Below are 14141 nucleotides of genomic sequence, written 5' to 3'. Positions count from 1 at the left end.
AACCATCAGCACAGTGTAATAACTGCACACATTGTGAAATAATACTATGTAGCTTGTAAAGTTACGTATGAAGTTGATTCCCTGAAGTTTTTTGGGTGTACGTTTATGAACGCTCTTGTTTACGAATAAGCATTTCCTAGATGCATTTAATATGCATTAGACGTGTTCCTGCGGGGTTGTATCTGACCTCCGGCTGACCTTCAGGAGGTGCCCTATACTAGAGCAGTAAACAGAGGTTAGAGGTCACCATGTTCTCTCCATGCCCGGGCCTGTGCATGTTTCAGGCTGTTGGAACCCAGCCATCCTCTCAGTAATTAAAAATAAAAATGAAGGGTGTGTTAATAACACCCCAAGCGATGGTTGCATTTCTAACCTTTGTCGTGGTGCATGCTGGGAACAGAGCTTGTGCTTTAATACGAAAAAGATATGCTTTGCGTTTGGGTTCTAGAGGAAGGAATATGGTTTGTCGTGATGGACCATACCAAGTTAATTCTTTATTTATTATCAAGGTACCTGTCCGTTGTAGCGCGTCCTTTCCCACCATCTTTTGTCCACGAAAAAATCTAGTGAATATCATAGTGTCAGAGAATGAGTAGAATCTAATAATGTGATGAATGAGGGACGCGGGACAATACTCAAGTCACGCTCACCGTGGTTGAGTTTTTTCTGTGTGGGCACACCTTGAGGATGGAAAGGGTTAATGTAGAGTAGTAGATGTTAGGAGACCTCGATTAAGTGGAGTCCTGCCCTTTGCTTTCAGTGGCAGGCAACAATGGATGTCAAGAAGCAGAGGGCACAGAAGGTTTATCAACAAACGGCTAGAATCCAAATGAGCAGTAACTCCTGCTGCCTGGGGACACCTGGAGTCTGCACGTTGCACAACCTCAGCACTTCTCACGCTCCCGCTTCCCTGCGCAGGCAGAAAATTAACCCGCTTTAAGCCAGGAGCTTGCATTCCAGAAACAAGCCCAAAATTGAACCTTTCTGGTCTGTGTAAAATACTCATTTCTCGCTACTGTCCCCAACAGGGCGATCACCTCTGGGTTGCGAGCGAATGAGCAGAAATCTTGCAGCCTGGAGCGGCATGAAGGGTATGAGGTGGGTAGTGGGGACAGGCCGGTGATGTCCGGGCTCCAGACAGTTTTTTGGGTGCAGGGCTCTCAGTATTCATTACATGATGGGAACTGCAGCTTATGCCGAGGAGCCATAGGCACAGATTATTGCGAGTTTAGGTTTAACATAGAAACACAGAATGTAATAGCAGATAAGAACCATATAGTCTGCTCATTTCTGTTTGCTTTAAAGGCTCAACCCTTAATCAGTCCTTGGTCTTGTCTTAGCTTCAGGAGCCATATGCCTTTCCTGTGCAAGTTTAATGCCTCACTATATAAGCCTCTACCACTTCTGCTGGAAAGCTGTTCCATTTAGCATCCACCCTCTCTTCCTTACATTACATCTAAGGCTCTGACCCTCTACTTTGAGACTATGACCTAACATTTCTCCTCCTTTGACATAAACGTCTCTCCTGTAATCTTCCTATCACATCACCTATCTCTTCTCTCCACGGTTACACATTGAGATCCACCAGTCTTTCCTGATATTTTGGAGATGGGGTCTCCATAATGGCGCGATGAGCTGCCCGGCCTTGAAAGCCCTCACTTCCGACAGCCGCTGGAAGTTCCGCATTGTATGTGAGCACTGGGCAATTTCCCAAGCGCTGTTTATTTTGAGCGCAGAGCAATTTGTTTTCCGTGAAGTATTGTGCAGAGCGCCTCATGCTCCGCCGAGTAAACGTGGTATGGAATCGCTAGCGTAGTTCAAGGCTAGCATGTGCTGAGTGCAGCAGCGCGTCCGCTATAAAGTGCTGCTATGGCTGTTCCTGCTGCTGAAGCGAAGCCTCCTCTGGGAGGCTGCAGTTTCCTGCTCACACTTCCCTTATGCACTTCTTCTCTCCGCCTAATGAACTCTCAAACCAGGTTACCAGCAGAGACCGGTTCAAAGATTAAGTGACATTTAATACAGCCCGGTTTCATTTCATTTACACATACAAACAAGCAAAATAATTGTGTTTAGCTGCGACTCCACTCTCATATTAACCATTGGGAATATCCTCACGTCTCCCTTATTGTGTGTCGTTCAATTATAGTATATATATATATATATATATTTAAATATAATTATATTTAGATACACAATGTATTGTATGCAATAAAATGGTTTAAATGGGTTAAGGTGGAATCCGTTTTCGGGATTACCCAAGATAAAAAAGGTTCTGCCGGTCAGATATTTAGGACGGTAGATGCTTACAGTAAGGCCTGCTGGACTCTGGAGGGAATACAGGTTTCTAGTAATGAGCTTTTAAAAGTGCAGGTTCCCGCAAAAGGTACTGAGGCATTAAAGGAACGCCATGTGATAACGTAACTCCTGGGACTGCGTAATGGCCTAACCACCATGCTCCTGTAGGAGCTTTCAGACACAACGGGAACATTACTGGGTTAGAGAAAGAAGACTCTTAAAACGTTAAGTGAAAAGGCAGACATGGCATGGGGAAAATCCATCCAAAATGTAAATTGTGTTTTGTGATATATATATATATATATATATGTATAATAAAAAAAGAATTCTAGAGAATACATTTTTAAAAAAATGGTGCCCAACAATGTTGAAACCAAGACATTCCCCTTGTTTGGTGAACAAAAAAGCTATTTAATCTTTATATTACACCCTTTCATCATAACCGATTATGTATCATTCAGAACTTTTTCCCGGGGACACTTAACTGTCATGTGACACAAAAGTAGGCGCTGATAGGTTGTTGATTAAAACCTTCAGGGAGGAGAGGAAATATCAAAATAGGGATTTGGTTTTAGATTCTAGAAAGATGTTACAATGAGAAATTATATATAGGACAGAATATATAGGTTAAAAAAAAAATAAAAAAAAATAAATAAATCCTCTTTTCTACTCTATCGGAAGCTCTCGGGCAGAGGTGTTAAAACTGAGCGTGAGACTCAGGAAGGTAAGTGAGCTGTTAAATATAACCTCTTTAGGGGCCAGGGAATCGTACCAGGGTTGATAAAGGCACATCTATTTATTTATATTTCGGAAGAACAGCCCAGCACGCAGCAGATGGCTTCCTGTTAAATATTTAAAACCTGTTTTACCCATATACCTCTGTGTGTGGAGACACTTTCCTCCGAGTGCTTTATATCGCTAATTAATTTAATTACGCCCACGCCGATCGCGCATTCCCATATTTTGCATTATAATCTGTAATAAGCGATGTGGCTTCCCACAAGGCTTATTGATGTGCGATCGTTCCACCCTCTGCCATGTGAGTGTAAAAAAAAAGTTACGCGTGTTCACGTGTATTAGAATCTGCAGTGATAATGTTTATGCGGCATTAACCTCTTAAACACCAGCGGTTCCCAGAAGCTCCGAGGCGGTTTGGTTTAAGATGTGGCTCTGGAGCAAAGTGGTCATAGCTTGTACTTGAATGCTCCTGCTCATTGAGTCATTCCATTGGTTGCTATGGTGATAACACCACTTTTCCAACTTTCCCGAATCATTTTTTTAATAAATAAACCATGTCGTGTCATGGTGGAAGCCATTGTTACTATATGCATCCAGTATGTGTGTTTTTGAGTTTTTTTGGGCAGCAGAGTGAACAAGGTCTCTGCAGAAGGACCACAAAGAACTTTGTTGACCTTGCTTAGGTCCTCAACAGCTCTAATCTGTTACCACAAACTTATATTACTGTGTTTTTAAGAATTGCGCCCAGGTCATGTTTTGTTAGTACAAGTTCCAACACTAAAACAACCGTAAATAAGCTTTGCTGGAATCACAGACATAAGGGTCACGTTATCCTGATCCTTTGCCTAGCCCAACTTGGTCGGTTCTAGAGGGCTTTGGTTGCACACTGTCCTGGTATACACATGGTTCAACACACAAAGTAATAGGTACATCACAGTTGTTTTGGTGGCAAAGGTCTTTATTCCCAGGAAAGCTTGTGTTCTGGATTGAGCCTCGAGTTGATGGATGGATTTAGATCCCTCATGATACAGCAGTTACAATTCCAGAATACATTTGGTGTATACCGAGTTTAGTTTTGGTCTCTGTGGACAATTCCAGAATACATTTGGTGCACACTGGCTATATGTTGGGTCTTGGTCAAAGGTTATAAATAGCAGAGCAATACGCTTTACTCAAAGGGCAGATATGTTCATTTGTCGGGGAATTCCGCAGCCTGAGAAAGAATCCAGTCTTTTTAGGAAATCCATATTTCCCATTGAGAGTTTGTTTAGCGCACAGTGTAGGGCAGGGCAGCCATGTTTACATTGTGTGCCGACTGACCAGTGTTTATGAAGCTGTTCTGTTTATACAACGAGCGGCTAGAAGGGGCCACCAGCCACTTATCAGCCTGTTTATACAAATCCATTAGCACTGCTTTGTACACGTATGTAACGTTATTAAAGCATGCCTAGCAACGACGCAAACGGCCAAAGAGGGAAACTAGAGCCTATCTCATGTGTTCTCGCAATGCAATACAGGAAGAGTACTAAAGCAGGTCCAGCACTAAGATTATTTTATAAGATTTAGAAAAAAAAACCAAAAAGATGACTTTGGATGTGGAACGTATGACGGCTATTCTAACAAACAATACAGCAGAGCCGTTAAAGAACCAACAAAAAGCCTCTTTACTACAAAAAATAATACTAAGTATACTAAGGAGGCAGCTTCCTAAACATTGTATGCATGGTCATTGCAAGGTACAAAAAATATTGGACCTTTGGTGAGAAACATAACCACAGTGTGTGTAAGTGTGTGTGAGTGTGTGTCATTGACTGTTAGTCTTGCCGATGGTATTTAAATGAATTTTTTGCTATTTTTGTTCTACTCTTTGTCCTTCTGAATGCTGTGTGGTATTATGTGTGGCAGGACAAGCCCAGTTGGATCTTGAGTGTCCTCAGCACACATCTAATAAGAGATTAGTAGCTGGACTGCCAGACACCCCATCTATCATCATTCTCCCGCCAGAGTATTTTCGAGGGAACCCTGGATGAGTTAAATCCCAGTGGCTTCTCGTCCTGAGTAGAAGGCGGCAATGGGATCCAAGTTTATTCTTCGGAGAATCAACAAGAAGCTTCTGTTACTGAGCTCAGAACTAGTTAACAGCTTTGTACTGTGTCAGCGGATGAAATTACCATACACCCCCTTCCCTAAACGATGTCCTCGGCCAATTAAGGTCCCTTTTCTTTAGGCAGTTGGAGGCTCTCTTTTCCCAGCCACCCCGTGATGGTGATGAGTTGGGCTTCTCATTCATTATCTCCATTACCGCCAGGAGAATAGGTGGCAGTGGCATTGTTGGGAGTTGTCTGCGGGTTAGGGGTAGCATTTATCATGCAGTCTGTTCACAGCCCCTGACGGTTGAGCTCTGATGGGGCAGAATGAGTGTGAGCGCACCCCATGCAAATGACTTACGCCGGGGCCTCCCCATGTCCCCTGCTCGTTGCTCCTGCTTGGGCCGGGGACTATTAGTGGTTTTGATAACAGCGAGGAGGTCATTAGCAGCGTGGGCAGGCGGGGAGGAGGAGCAGAGGAGGGGGGCTGACATCGGGGGGGGGAAGCCTTGGTATAATTACATGGATTCAATAGAGAGGCTGCTGAGGAAGCCAAAAAATTGTCAGCACCCAGCAATCAGTAAAAATGTATTTTCATTTTATCCTTAACCCATATTAACTCGACATTATCATCTTTCTATGTTAACATTTGCAGAATATTAAAAGCCGGCAGTATGAATACAAACAGAGTTAACCCCGTCGTGCGACTGGGCCAGTTCTCGGGCGGTTGTCCTCTGTTCTCCAAGCGACAGCCGCCACATCACGCAATCTAGAACCATTCTGTATCATTAGTCACAATTACATACTATTACACCCCACTCTGCATCACAAATTGCATCCTGGTATCTTTTTATTTTTTTTCTTCTTCTTTTTTTTTTCTGGAAGCCCCAATATCTATGCATTTGGCAGGCAAACAATGAGCTGTTGGTTTTAGTTTCTATCCGGCTGTGCTTGAGTGAGGGGTGGGGGCTCTGTTTATAACCCATAGAATTGCTGCCCATCCTTGCTAATTCCTTCATAGAAGCGGAAAAAAGTTTGCTTGGTGCTGAATGGCTGTTATTTATTGTTCGACTTGGGCTAATGTATTGGCAATGGAGCATTCCAGCCTGGGTAAACAGTGCAGTACAAACACCGCGTATGGGACTTCGGTGGCCTTTCACAGAACCGTGTTACAGGAGCACCAAGGAGACTCGCTGTCCCTCTCGTGATTATTGCTTGTCTTTGGATCACCTGCAACTCTTTCCACACAGGGCCTAGCGAGCACACAAAACACAAAGGGCGATAGTTATATGGCTTAAAAATGGGGCATTACAGTAATGGAGTTGAACACTGCTTTTTTTTTTGGGCTTGGGGATGGAATTTCTCCTTCTGTCTAAGTGCTTCACCTATTAAATGTAAATTATTGGTTCTAATGAGTGCTGATCTCTAAGGGAAATGGACCTTATTATACTACGCATAGAATGTTGGCCTTGTCATCGTTCTCCTGTAAACCTCCTCCATCTTCCATTCCATATATCGTCCAGTTAGATATGAATGTATTTGGGTCTCTTTTTTTTATTTTTTTTTTAATAACTCGCTTTCTCTTTTTCTATATTGCAGCATCCATACCCCTCAGAAGAGCAGAAGAAGCAGTTAGCACAGGACACAGGACTGACTATTCTGCAAGTTAACAACTGGTGAGTGACCAAAGAACTGGTTCTTCTGCGCTCTGTGATGGGAACCCAGGTTGGGTGGTCAGTAAGGAAGCTTTGGAGATCAGAGGACTCAGCTAGCAGACATCTCCGTCGGAGCCTGTCCTGTTAATGCGCAGCCAGGAGACCCACCATAGATTGATCTAAAAACGAGTTATTCACATTGGGCCATGTTTATAATATATGTAGATCAACCAACAATGCACCATTTTTTACTTTATTGATGTAACTCGATATACCAATTGGGCACAACGTAGAAGCCCTCACGGAGTTGGGGAGGCTGGAGAGGTCTTCTGAGGAGGACAGCAGACACAGTTATTGGAGTGCTTCAGCAACGCTTTCAGAGGCTCTGCGATTTAATGAGGAAAGGAAAGCATAATGCTGCAGTGTGTGACATTTGATTAAAAGCTACTCGGTGTTGCCTTTTAACAAGCTGATTTATGTTTTCTACAGCAGGGGCTCTCAGATTCCTTATTTCAGAGAACCTCTGTTCTCATAATCATCTAGAAGAGCTTCATACTCCCACTTAACCGTGACCACCAATAAATGTATTAAAGATGGTAACAAAAAAAAAGATCTGTAGCTATAGAAATGAAAACACAAATTGCAGGGAGACTTGATAGTGACTGATATCGGAGACACCAAGAAGGTGATCCTGTTATACTCCAGAGCAACATCTGTTCTCCTTTCTATGGCTTTTATTACAATGATTTTTTTTATTTAACATTTTTCTCTAATTATCCTGAGGTCTTAATATAACTGAAACAAAGACAAAAAAAATTATTATATTTCTACACTAATTAACCCCTTGGCCTCTGCTGAGCACTCATCTACCTGTTCATTTGATTACAGCGATATTAAACTCTATTGTTGAGTTTTCCATAAAAGGACTTATTTCAAGATTCTTATTAGAAAGTGTAGAATTCTTCCAAACATCTTACCCGGTGATAGAAACGTTAGCTTTTTTATAAATTGTTGCGTACTGTAAAAATCTCAGGTATAATATTCATTCGTATTCGGCGAATTTTAAACTACATTCGCAGGAAAAAACTGTAAATCATGTTATCGTAAGCCAGTGACTAATAGGCACTCACCAAGTGTCCTAAAAAAAGTCAAAACATTGTAATACACAGGATTTCATCCTAAAATGACCATTCTTTCGTTTTTCATTTCACGCGGATGAGATTTATACTGTGTTTATAGGCAGCTGCGTGCGGATACTTGAATAATCTATACATGTTCTTGACTGGGGCACAGCCTCTATAGGAATTTCCATAGGGGGTATAGCAGTTACCGTGACCCGTGTTCTTTGCTTTCTTGGCCCATCTTAACAACAGACGACCTGCTTTGATATTTCACAGCCAGCTCTAGAATGAGACCTTTCTATGTGGATTAGCCCTGACTCTAGTGCTGGATAAAAAAAAAAGACCGGGGAGGAAAAAAAAAAGGGGGGGGGGGGGGAGCTGCAGGATTTCCAGACAGCGATCAGAGCCGAGAAGAAATGATATTGGATTTACTTATCAAAATACAGGCCCTGGTTTTTTTTTTTGTTTTTTTATAATCGCAGGCTTAATTTTGTTCCCTACATTCCGGGGTGATGTTCAGATTAATTGAAACGACAGTTTTCTTTCAGAATTCGGGGAGAGTATTTGCACGGATTTCAGCACTAATACAAACTTAATTACATGGGACTCTATTTTATCATTCTAATTCCGTGTAGCCGGCTCTGTATTTACAAATGAGAAGCCTTTGCCTTTTATTCACAGCTTCCCTTAATATATTTATCAAAGCAGGTTCATTTACAAAGTGCCCTATCTGTGGCGTGCAGGCAGGCAGACACCAACAAAGCCGTTAGCTTTATCAGCCTGAGCTCCCGATGAGCCACCCGCGGGTCAATTGATTTTCGTGGCCCTCTGATTCATTTCACCCCCCCCCATTTTTTACGGATCACAATGAGAGACACGCTCGGAGAATTAGCTGGTTTGTCTGACTTATCAGTTGGGGAAAAAAAAATGTCTTCGCTTTTTTTTTTTCTTCTTCTTCTTTCCAGGCTACTTAAGTTGGCCACAGGAACTGCTGTTATCAGAGTTTAATGCACCCTATAGTGTGGATAGCATTTCAATTAAACCGGTAACCACAGCTTAGATGCAGCCGTTTCCATGCTGAGTGCGGTGCAGAAAGTGATGCGCCCGGCTACAGAGGCAGAAAATTGAGTTGCCTTGCTTCTGTCAACGTGATTAATGCACAAATAAACTGCTAACCTGGAGAAGAGACCGATACTGGGAAGACGGGAAGGCTGAGCTCATCTATGCCCAGTACAGATGTCTCTTTATGGGATTTGGGGTCCTTCTATTACTTTTTTCCATTAATGATTTTGGATTAACCCATTAACCCTGTACCTTAAATGCATAGAGAATGGGGTGCATCGGGCTTTAACCCCTTCCTCAAATCCGGAATGGGTGGTATGGTATATATATATATATATATATATATATATATATATATATACACATATATACATACACACACATACATACATACACACACACACACACACACGTGTATGTATAGCTGCTAGGGTGGTAATTTATCTTCTTGTTCACATTTTGGATTTTAAAAAGTGCCCCTTTAAAAGAATAACTGCGTTATTCTGCGATGGGGTGTTATTTGTAACTATAGCTCCATGTGCACAATTGTCTCTCTCTCTGAGCTCATGCAGTCACATATTAAGTCTATGTCAGTATAGAATACCTGTGTGTGCATTTAATGTTTATTTGTTAAATAGATACAATAGCAAATAACCCATTAACAGAAAAATAAACGGATCATTGAACATTTTATAACAAGATAGTAGACCTGTGTCATCAGATGACCCGGCACCAAGGCTATATAATTATAAAAAATGTATATATATATATATATATATATATATATATATATATATATATATTTATTTATTTTTTTTATTTATTTATTTTTTTACCCCAGGGTGCGTTTTAAATCATATACATTAGCAACCAGTATACGTTGATGTGAACATGAATTACATGTACGTGTGTGTGTGTGTGTATATATATATATATATATATATATATATATATATATACACACATATACACACACACAGGTACATGTAATTCACGTCTGTTTGCCTTTTCTTACTCCTTCACCTTTCAAGGTAAACACAAGATTTGAAACTCTCCCTAACTTGCATAGCAAGATAAGATATCAGCCTCATTAGCAGGAGAGCAAACGGAGGTTTCTTTCTGGTTAAAGGTGACAAAACCAGGAACAGAAACTGGCTGAAGATTGGCGGGTAATCGGCACTCACAGATTACGGGTGATAAAGCCGGAAAAGAGTGTGAAGGGGTTAAAGGTGGCTTTGCACACTCCAATAGCGCCTTCTACTTACCTACCTGCGCCTTTCCGGCCAAGTCCCTCATTTCCCCTGGTGTTCCCTTGGATTTTTGGCTGCTTTAGATAAACTGAAATATAAAGCAATTCTAGTGCAATAGTGGAGTTATGTTGCTATGGTGATTGCGTATATAATCTCTCCATGTATATACTTCCATAAACCTTGTTTCTTATCCATAAAACCTCTCCAGCAATATACATATATGGGTTTGATTTATCCAGACTAGCCACTTGACCCGCTGGGCTGGCGCAGATGAACGTGCATATTCAGCAAATGCCAGGGCTTATTTACCCCTTCCATGTACCGACACGCTATCCAGGCTGGTTCCCCAGGGCACCTGGTATTAAGAACATCTCAATTCTATTAACCCTCTGCTAGGGTAAAAAAAAATCTACCAGAGACTACCCTCCACCATTCAAAAGTTTGGGGTCACTGGGAAAACAAGCACACTTCTAGCTGTAACATAATTGCAAAAGGTTTTTTTAACGATCAATTACTCTTTTATACATAAACTTTGATCGGTGAACATGCCATTGGAACCCAGGAGTGATGGGAGTGATAAAGGGCCTCTGTACGCCTATGAAGAGATTCCATTAAATATCATCCGTTCCCAGCTACCATAGTCATTTACAACATTAACCCCGTCTGCTGTTATTTTAATGGACAAAATGTGCTTTTCTTAACAAAACCAAAACTAAGTGACCCCAAACTTTTGAACTGTAGTGTACGCCCGAATAAAAATCATTTTAGAAACTATTTGATGAACAGGTGGATTTAGGAGGTACTCGTTGGAAAAGAACGGTTCATTTTGGGGTAACAAGTGGAAACTGGTTAAAAAAAAGGTAGCTGCTTTCTATATACCGTTCTGTACCCAAATGCTTCATTTTACATCCAGGGCTGCGCATGTCTCTGCATGGTTATTGTCTGTTCACCTATCCTCCACCAAATCACCCGCTGTCATAACTCCGGGGACACTGACACTAATGTAGCATTATACGTAACAAATGGGACTTTATTCCTACCTAAAAGTAATTTAGAGCCACTTAGAAGCGTCTGCGTATTTTACACGGTTCTTTCTGCTGGTATTACGGAATCACTAATTTTAACACTAATTAAACAGATTTATTTTTTCGGAGAGGTATATGGTTTGGACATACATGAGTGGGTGTTAGAGGCAGCTGGTGGAACGAGTTTCTGAACATACGGAACCATATCTGTTTTTTTAAGAGATGCAATAATTATGGAAACACACAAAGAGGGCTCCATAACCTGGACCCTATTGTATGAATAATGGCCCATCCTGGAGCCACCAGAGATACCTCGTTGGCTTTGGCCATGAATTCTCCAGACTACAGCACAGAGTTTTGTGGATTTACTTTATAATTATGACCCATGGTACCATGGTAATGACGTCCACGAGGTACACCGTGGAACCTGTGCGGGGAATTGGAATCTAGAATATCTGGAGACCTCTGGGAAGACCACAAACCAGAAGAACATTCCTCTACAGAACATGGGGAAGGGCGTCACTGCCTTGGTGTTTCTTCATCTCCGTGAGGGAATGTCAGACACTGACTGCAAAGAAAACCCTGCTTTATAACAATTTCTTACCCGGGCTGAGAAACACCTATGAAAACCCATCTTTTATTTTTTATCAGGAGATGAAAGCCACAATGTATACAGGCAGGGGAGGTTAGAAGCAGATGATTCCCTTTTTTACGAATAAGCAGCTTAATGCATCTTGGCACCCAGAGCCTGCCTCAGAACGCCTCGGGCACTCTGTGAGCAGAATAGCAATTTTATTACTTTGTCATTAAACCAATTTCACAGCAGTATTGTTTGTTAATGAGCAGCGGCAAACGAGCGGAGATGTCACACACTGCAATAGCAGCGAGATTTGTGTCCCAGGCTCGGAGCAGGAAAAATGGAAAAGGCCATACTAATAAAAGAAAGGGAACGAGAAAGAGAGAAGAAAAAAAAAAAAAAAAAAAAAAAAAAAGGGGGGAGCGAGATGCAGTCTGAGGTGCAAGGCGAAGTGCATAGGAAGCGGCGGATCTCGTGTTTATGAGCTAACTGTTCCTGTAAGGAATAAAAGGTCTGTAAGGCAAGCAGTTAAAACGAGGCCCATAAAATTAAAACCAAATTAAAGTACGGCGCAGGATTACTCAGCCTAGTTATGAGAGAATGAAATGTAACCCCTTTACTGCCAGCGGGGGCGGTAATGCCGTGCCAGAGAAGGGTTAATAGCGAGGTTACATTAACACTAATAAAATGTTGGCATGTACGCCAAGTCTAAATGGCCTAGATAATAAGGCTATTGGCTTTTTGTAGCCAACCATGGAATATTGCTAGGTTAAAAAAAAAAGCAGCCATCCTTGATCTGGATTATGTTTAGGTATCTTTTGTAAAGAGAGCTCTGACTACAAGTGGCACGGAAGGCGTTACATGACAGCACTCGGATTTGGCTGTCACGTTGCCCCTGGCTAGCCGAAGTGGCAGGCGCTGGCCGCACTCCTCCTGAGCCTCCGGAACGGCTTAGACAGGGAGACGTGCCAACACTACAGAGGCAAATGGGTTAAGACCCTGCAGTGAAACATGTGGCCCCTGAGACCTGGCAGCTCTGCCCGCTTGGTACTGAGCCAGACGCATCGATTGTGCTGAACGCTCCCGTCATTATTTACTGTCCATCCGAATGGCTGCGCCTTAACCCTGCGTGACACGTTGTAGCTACAGGTTAGCATAATATCCTCACCTTTTACCGAGGCAGAGAACTGAAAGACCCTTCCAACCTGCTGCTACTGCCACAGACGCCGATCTGCTTTAAGGTATAATGGCGCTGCGCACGCGTCTGTTGGCGTTAATGGCGCGGTTTATCGTTAGAGTATCACCGGCCAGTCGGTGGACCAGAAGACGGTAACTGCAGTCCATAGGTTCAAATGAGTAGCAGATTAAATGGTTTTTTGAAGTTCATCTGTGGCCAGTTTAATATATTCACAAATCCTGATGTAAATACTTCCACGTTTAAGCAAACCATAAGGTATCAGACCAAACTCAACGTCTACAGAATACAATCTTCCCTTGCAATATGTTGCTGCGTCGCTGTCAGCGTGCGTAGGGATTAATAGAGTACTATGGGAGGGTATAGCTTTCAAAGAGCAGACAGATACCTGAAGAAGCACTCAGGAGATGCCTGATTCAGAGAGAGGACTTATTGACTCCAAGCAGAAAGAGCCGACTCCTCTATCATTACTGAGTAGCACAAACAGCGCTCCTCCAAGAGAAAATTACTGTTTGCGGAGGTAGATTGGCGAAGCAATTGGGTAAATGATTGAGGGTGACAGCAATAGAAGCTCCATCACAAGAGGTGCCTTCTTCGCATCTCCTGGATATGTTATCCTGGCCAGGCTGATGTCCCCCTCGCTCCATCCCATCCATTATCTCATGAAGACACATTCAGACTAGGAAGTTTGTGCAGACCGGTAGAATAATATGGAGATCTTTAGCTTTTTTTTTTTTTTTTTTATTGACCTGCCTGGCCCTGTCACACTGGCGTGTTCTTTTTTCTTCTTAAATGCAATTTGTTTTGAACTTTTGTCCCTTTGCATAAGTTGTCTAGAAGCGGCAGGTATCTTGGGATCTTCTTTAGATGATGTCGGTTTTGTGTATTTTCGGGTTTGATATAGTCTTTTAGAAAAGCGGCTTTTGTTGAAGCATTGCACAAGGAATGTGTATTATTGTATTTCTTGGAAAGAGATTAATTACAGGTTTGCTAATTCATCATCATCATCAGAAAGCATCTGATTTGTTAAATCAAAAAAAGCATAGAGTTCGTAGCTGTGAGGAATGTGTGTTGGGCTTGGAGAAGGAACAAGAAATGGAGAAGTCGTATAAATAAAGTGCCTGATTACAAACACG

At 42.1% G+C, this 14141-nt stretch overlaps 1 protein-coding gene across 6 annotated transcripts in view; it reads left to right on the top strand.

The window, feature by feature from the left end:
* Nucleotides 1-14141, top strand: part of LOC149284047 (homeobox protein Meis2-like) — a 79357-nt gene that overhangs the window by 58368 nt on the left and 6848 nt on the right. For all 6 annotated transcript variants that reach the window (XM_089497261.1, XM_089497258.1, XM_089497264.1 and 3 more), the window contains one exon: nucleotides 6720-6796. In XM_089497261.1, coding sequence (XP_089353387.1) covers nucleotides 6720-6796 — 77 coding nt within the window. The remainder of the gene's footprint in view (nucleotides 1-6719; nucleotides 6797-14141) is intronic.

The sequence above is a fragment of the Sceloporus occidentalis genome, unplaced genomic scaffold (genome assembly GCF_023333645.1).
Source record: "Sceloporus occidentalis isolate IW3139 unplaced genomic scaffold, rSceOcc1.0.p SCAF_100, whole genome shotgun sequence".
Classification (NCBI taxonomy): Eukaryota; Metazoa; Chordata; class Lepidosauria; order Squamata; family Phrynosomatidae; genus Sceloporus; species Sceloporus occidentalis.
The sequence above is the reverse complement of the archived record's forward strand: the minus strand, read 5'-3'. Positions and strand labels throughout refer to the sequence as shown.